Here is a 7,500-nt window from a genome sequence, read left to right as displayed (position 1 = left end):
TTTACATGGACAGCTGATTGCAATGAATTACAGTGGCAAAACACGAGGCCAACGGAAATCTTTCGGTTCATAACGAGGTCGGGTGCAAAAAATGAAAAATAAATAAAGAAATAAACAGACACGGACTGGCAAACAAACAAGCCGACGACGAATTAGCCAACATGCTTCTCCTGTACATGGCCATTGACCCATAATTACTGTCGATGACGGAGATGAAGAAAGAAATACCGTACGTTTCGTTCTTATTAATACAAAAATATCGAAATGAAAGGACTTGCAGTTTCTCTTCAGGAATGCGTTCGTTTCAAGACGAGATATGCACTTGGATCATCCAGATCTAGGAATTCAGAAATATTTCAGGACCAAGGGTTACAAAGGATTACAAAGGATTACAAAGGAGGAGCATGTCGACAGGAGACCTTTTGGTCCAAAACTAGGTCGAATGAAAAAAATATATATAATAGTGATAAATGAATAAATATTATAATATAAATAATAGTAAATAAAAGAAATAAATAGGTAAAGTTAAATAATAAACAAACAGGTAAATAGTAAATGATAATAGACAGATAAATAGTAATAAATAATAATCAAGGAAATAATAATGAGCAGACAAATAACAATCAAATGAATAAACAATATAAAATAAATGGCAGGCATTACAGCATCTTGCTTTGGTGTTTATCTAAACGAATCTTAAAGCTTCGAACTGAACTACATTGCACTGCCTCTGCAGGAAGTTACTCGTATAGTGAGCGCAATTTAGTACGTATTTTGTTTAATACACATTGAATTCAAAAGAAATTATGTATGGATGATTAGCTCGAGTAAGTCAGTCTGCTTAAAACCTAAACCCAGTTGATTCAGTGGAAATTTTATGAAAGCCCCAGAGCGGTAACCAGATTTTTTTCGGTTTCTATTTCATGTTAATATTCGTTTTTCTATTCAGCCATGATGAAAACTTTCATCATAAAAAGTATTAGTGGATAAAGTTGAAAAAACCTAGTAACTCGTGATGAATTAGCAACACATGCTTTCACTTATCTTACGTGTTTAGGACCGTACTAAAAAAAAGAAAAAAAAGAATGGTCTATCAGTACATGGTGATGGGGTATCAAACTGTCGATTAAATATTTGTTTATTTCATCGCTTCTAATTTAACCCCCGTTCATCAGAATATTGTGTCTCGCAGCAAGCAGCAAATTTCGAAACGACCGTCAGTCGTTCAGTGTAATTTATTTTACGGCCCGTAACCCCTCTCAGGACGGGACCTCGTCTTCAGATGAATAGAATTGTCTGGTGGCGGCGGTTGCCAGAATAAAATATCTGAAATACGTCATTAGAGTGAAAGGTTAAGTAAGACATTGCCATCAAATCGAGCGGAAACCTGACTCTTCATTTAACCAACGCAGAGGCACCACGTCTTTGTTCTCGAAGTGGCGAGGCCTCTACGGAACTGTTACCCACCATACCATGTATAAATGACAACAGGCGTTCTGGTGGAAGTGAGAAATACGTTACTGGAGTGGCATTATTTAGCGAAATGGCACCACTGCTATGGAAGAACATTGCAAGGTCTGTAATTTGCAACCGCCAGTCACGTTTCCGTCGTCTTCGTCCTTCTTATTTTACAGCTGATTTTAAGGGTCTGTTAATTAAATTGCTTTTACATTCTTCCCCCGTCTTCTGCAGCTACCTGCAGTTCCTCGTCTTTCCTCCCCCGAGGTGGATGTCTTTTATACCCATGTATGGGCCACATGAATATCGGATATACCAAGGTGGATAGTTTCCGTCCCCCCTTTTGCTTTGAAGAGGAGGTCAAGGATTCCCACTCCTCCCCTTTCTCTTTCACCGCCTTCCTCCCTACTTCCTCCCCTCTCTTCCTCTTCTCTTCCTCCTACTCCCCTCTACCATCCTCCTCCTCCTCCTCCTCCTCCTCCTCCTCCCCCCTCTTCCTCGCTCCTTCCTACACCTCCCCTTCTTCATCTTCCTCTTTAGAAGTCTGGGCAACGAACTAAACTTTGCCATAACGTTGGTTAGCAGTGCAACAAAGTCTTGTTTGTATGCATAACAAAAAAAAATTATGTGTATGGATTGTATATCACGCTGTGTTTATATATGTTGCTGGTGCCTTTTTTTTTGGGGGGGGGGAAGAGTTAGGATGTTCACACGCATGTCGCAGTCCTACGAAACAGACTTTGAAAGAAATCTTTTCTTACTCCCATCCGCAAAGTCCATCAATATCCTCAGTTTTACCCGGGAGTGCAGCCCCCAATAGGCTGGCATTCGGTCTTCGGGCCCGAAATGTCTCTGTAGTACCTTTCACTTTTTTCTGGCAACTGATGTCTGCTCACTCACACAACTTAGACGTCTTTTGTTCTATGAGAAGTGAAGGAGACCGTTGCTGGGTGCTTTAGGGCCGTGGATATCTGGTCAGTTGAATCCTAGTAAATAATTAATCGATATCTTGCATTTTCTAAACTCGATATGTTGAAGTGCATTTTGTGCACTGAATAATGATTTGGCTGGGAGCGTTGGGATAATATGGAGAATGTACGCTTTTGAGCTCTCGAAACGAACGGTTGTTGTCCAGCTCGTCCAACGTATCACGACACTACTTTTCTTTTTAATATATTTGACCTTGAAACATTAACCACTGACCTCTCGTTAAAGATACGGGGTATGAATGGTTGCATAAATTGCAGTGTCTGACCTAGGTTCAAATGTCTCGTATTGGTAATAGTTAAAGGACATCACAATTTTAAGACAAAATTTTCCTAATTGACTTTTAGATTATACATCAAGAAATAGATTGAATTTGTTTTTCCGTCGTCTTGTAGTTTTCTTACGTTTTTATCGGCATTTTTATTTCACCTAAACGAGTCGTGTGCAAGAAAAGTTGGGAATAGTGATCACCATGTTGATGACGTATTGCCGTGAATCCAAAAACAAAGCCACAATCGTTTTTGTGCACTTACAGTACATAAGACGTGCAGAACTGAGCTGTGAATCTTTCGCTAATGTCTGTAATTTTAATTGTAATGGAATTGCCATTGTAATTAAGTACAAGTACTTGATGCGATAAAGAAAAATCCTGTCAGATTCGTGAAGCACAAAAGTTTGTAGTTTTCATTTATACGAATGGATGAGCACACAGTTAAAAAGTGGGATTCTATATAGAAAAAACGATTTTTTTTTCATTTATGTATAGGACATCACTGCTTTTATCACAGAATTGCAAAAAAAAAGAACATGTACTTTATGAATAACTTGAATAAGTAATATTCTCTATGCTGCAAATGCAAAAGACTATCCATATATTTCTCATCAGTAATAAAATAAATTTAATGCAGAATGTATAGGTCATTAAGCCTTATCCCTTGTTCTATATTAATAATATACTCGGTAGTTTTATTACAAAATAACATAACTTCATTTATCCAATATTATCACAAAGTTTGCTAGAATTTATATGCATTATATAACTTTTAATTAAATACAATGTACTTATTTGTACTTGAATGTACTTAGTATTTTTCAAGTATTTTGGGTCAAAGTACAAGTAGGCCTACAAGTACCATTGAATTTTCAAACTCCAAGTACGAGTACATGAAAATCTGTGCTTAAGTCCGAGCACAAGTACAAGCACATGTACTTGGGCCTAACCCTGATGCCATAGCTTCATCATGTTCCTGGCTATGCACATGTATGCCGTTAGGCCTGGGCCTACTACATGATGTACATGTAGGCTAGATCTGTTTAATGTATCACTATGAGAAGAATGTAAACAATCGTGGTTGCCAGGGTCACAGTTATCCAAGTTTTACTGAACCATGAGGTTCTGCCAGACTGAATAAAGAGCCTTGGACATTCGGAGTCTGAACTTGAGTAATTCCCATCGCTGATGTCCCTGCATGTGGGACCCTCGCAACCCAGGCATAATCTCCCATTCCTGAAGTTCATCCCTTGTGAGATCAACAGAGTCTGACCAGTTACTTTCGCTCGAAGTAGAAGAATTTTCATTATCACTCTCCAAGAAAATTTCCGTTTGTGTGGAGTCCATGGCGGACTCCACAACACAATGCACTACGTCATCAACGGAAGATAGCGCTAGCAACATTTTTTTTTTTTTTTTTTTTTTTTTTTTTTGCAGCGATGGCTTTCGGCGCAGAATAGAGATAAAAAGCAGCTAGGTATCATCAAATAACGGGACAGATTGTAAAAAATAATAGTTTTTGGATGTGATTTACCATACATTTATGCTGTGTACTTATCCTTTAACAAAGTCGAGAGATCCATCAACTGCCGGGTTCCCCAATGTACGTTTATCCAAATTGCAGTGGATGAAGCTGTGAGGTCTGACAAAACACACACACACACACACACACACACACACACACACACACACACACACACACACACACACACACACACACAGACACACACACACACACACACCGTTTGATGGACGAGGCCTTGAATTTTTCAACTCTTGAAGGCTTATTGAGCAACCACTAACGACTTCCGTTCAATCAGCCAAAAAGCTTTCATAGCTGATGCTTGAGGGAGATTGGGCAACAACTCCCGGGGCATTGATCGCGGTTAAGTGGTTGCATCGGCTGCCGGTTTCGGGATTGATACTATGCGTGACGTATTCCCATTCCTGGGCCACTTGAGTGAATCGGGAGTTGGGATGGGAGTCGAAGGGGCTCTCTTTTTATTATTAATCAGCATGAAGAGCCCGAGAAATGTTTCTTTGTGAACGTTTTAACGGTAGCCCAACAGGTGAACTAGAATATTTGAGTTGTGTGTGTAGGGGGTGGGGTTGTCGTATCTTTTAGGTTTCCTACTGATTTTATTCAGGATGTCAGGGAACCCGGGCTCGAAAGCATTTCCCTCTTCAGACGAGGACCCATTCTTCATATTCAGAAACTTGTGTAGTTCTTGATTTCTGGTTGTACTTGCGAACACCATAAGAAGCTGTATTTTTCTACATTTTCCCGTGTTTTCTAGCAGAAATTACCGTATTTCAAATTACGTTATTTTAATCGTAGAAATTATGATATTTCTTTTTTCTAATTTCTTCGCCCATGTAATGAGATGACCCACTTATTTTCTTCAGCATATTGCACGTCTTTACCGTGATTATGTGTATTTGTATTTTGGGTGGCACGTAATTCGTAAACATAAGTTTTTAACAATCGTCACGTTTTCCGTTAAGTAAGACGTGTATGTGTGTGAGTGCGTGCGTCCGTGCGTGCGTGCGTGCGCGCGCGCGTAGGCTGACGTTTATGACTGTCTCCAGTATTGTCTCTATTAGCGACATACAGTGCTCTGTGCAGTTGTACATGCCTTCAGAACAAACGAGTTTGAGATTTAAATTTTGCATCAGGAGTAATTAGTCCTCAAGTGGTATGTTGCAGTCCTGTTGTTTACCAAAGTTTGTTCAGCTTAGCATATCTCTTCGTTTAATGTAGAACATATGAAATATATTTCGATAAATAATGAAAAATGGAAAGGTCATCTTCAAGGAACTCGGTATATTTGAATCGGTAGGTTCCTTTATCAATAACATCCCCCTTCTTCCCATTTGCTGAACTGAAACTTGTTGTCTTAGTATCTCTGCTTGTTCATTTACACACACACACACACACATATGGATGCACGCATGCACGTACAGACGCTTGCACAATTTTGGGGAAGAAAAATGTCCTCGATTTGAGGGGTAAATTAAGAAACAAATTGGGAGGAATTCATAAATGCGAACGAGACTGAGAAAAATATTTATAGAACTTGGGCGTGGATAGATAAGGATTTGTGGAAAGAATTTTTTTTTAATACTGACTTAATAAAAAATGTCTAATAACTAAGGACGCCAAAGATGTGCCAAGGAAAAATCTGAACAAGAAAGGACTGGAAAAATACCGAAAGGATGGAAATTGTTACACGAGGTTCTGTAGAAAGAGAAGAACTTTGGAAATGGTATTATTGACATATATAAAGACATGCACGTTTGTCATTAGTTAGTAAGAGACACATAATAGAATATATGAATTGACTGCTGATGGAAAATTTTACGAAAAAGCACCAACCCTGGCTGAAATAAAGATTTTTTTCCAACAAATTATCGCAAAAGAAAATGACTTGGTAAAGGAAACATTAGTAACTAAGGCAGCATTGTCGGGTTCTATGACATAAATGTAGAAGCAGAAGTGCAGTTGGCGGACAAGATTCATAACCTAATTTGTGTTCATTAGAGGAAGGAATACCACCACAAGACTTGAAAAAATTAAATATAGTACCAATTCATGAAGGAGGAAACGAGGTAAAACCATCCAGTGTTACTGTCAGTATGGTAGCTAAATTATATGAGAATTGTAAGAGAGATTCGTTAAATATCTTGGAGGAAAAGACATTTTGGTGGAGACCCAAATCGATTTTAGAAATGGAATATCATGTGTATCAATTCTACTAAGTTTTTATTCAAGATTGGTTCATGTGCTACAAATAAGAGAGGTGGACTGTGCATACATAGATTTGGAGAAAACGTTTGATAATAGACTCCCATGGCAATTGGAATATGTTCGATGATTTAAAATAAGCTTCTTGAGTTGATAAAAGAGTTCCTGAAAGACAGATACACGAGAACAGTAGTGAAGAATAAGATGTCAGGATGGAAAGTGGTGACCAGCGGAGTCCCACAGTGATCTGTCATGGCACCTGTAACGTTCTATATATGACATAATGAAAGATATAGCATGCTACACAAACGTGTTTGCAGGTGATTCAAAGATGAGAAGAATGGAAAAATGTCTGAAAAAATACAATATCTTGACAGTATATATGCATAGAGCCAATTGTGAAAAATAAATTTTAATGATAGGAAATGCAAAGTACTGTAAATGAGTAAAAGGTTAAAAGACCACCAGTGGATTGTTCAGTAGAAAGGAATCAATTCCAAAACCAAAAAATAAGAAAGATCAGGGAGTGCTAGTTGCAGATAACCTGTCAGTTGGTAAATATATCAGCAAGATTGAAGGTGAAATGCTCAAAGAATGGCAAGAAGTATGATTTCCATACAGATGCGTTAAATCTTGGAATAGCTTAGAAACTGCTAAAGCCCAAGTTAAATCCACATGTTATTTAAGATTTTATTATGGAAAAAAAAAATAATCTCACGAGTATAACTCCTTTCCTCTATATTACAAATGACCATTCTTGTGAAATGTCCACTTGCAATGCTGTGTAATTTCTACTTATTGCCATTGTTCATTTGTAATCAGTTGTTTATCGCTATTGTGTCCATTTCCATTAAATGTGTACCTCCTTTTTCTGTCTTTGCAGAAGCTATGATGGCAATAACGGGCTGATCGGAGGCGAAACCAGGATGCCGCGCGTGTCATTGCGCCGGGGCCTCCTCTACGTGGCAGCGGCCACCACCTTCTCGCTGCTCCTTGTCACTGTACACAGCCCCACCGGCACGTGGGTGCCTCCCGCCCA

At 38.7% G+C, this 7,500-nt stretch overlaps 1 protein-coding gene across 10 annotated transcripts in view; it reads left to right on the top strand.

Moving 5' to 3' along the window:
- The window catches only part of LOC143039384 (glycoprotein 3-alpha-L-fucosyltransferase A-like), a 324,950-nt gene that overhangs the window by 179,081 nt on the left and 138,369 nt on the right, over window positions 1-7,500 (top strand). For all 10 annotated transcript variants that reach the window (XM_076209312.1, XM_076209319.1, XM_076209309.1 and 7 more), the window contains one exon: window positions 7,345-7,500. This exon is cut by the window's right edge and continues 1,125 nt beyond it. In XM_076209312.1, the coding sequence (XP_076065427.1) occupies window positions 7,388-7,500 (113 nt within the window). In that variant the 5' untranslated portion in view covers window positions 7,345-7,387. The remainder of the gene's footprint in view (window positions 1-7,344) is intronic.

Source organism: Oratosquilla oratoria, chromosome 26, assembly GCF_046742065.1.
Source record: "Oratosquilla oratoria isolate Oo_2021 chromosome 26, ASM4674206v1, whole genome shotgun sequence".
NCBI classification, from domain to species: Eukaryota; Metazoa; Arthropoda; class Malacostraca; order Stomatopoda; family Squillidae; genus Oratosquilla; species Oratosquilla oratoria.
The sequence above is the reverse complement of the archived record's forward strand: the minus strand, read 5'-3'. Positions and strand labels throughout refer to the sequence as shown.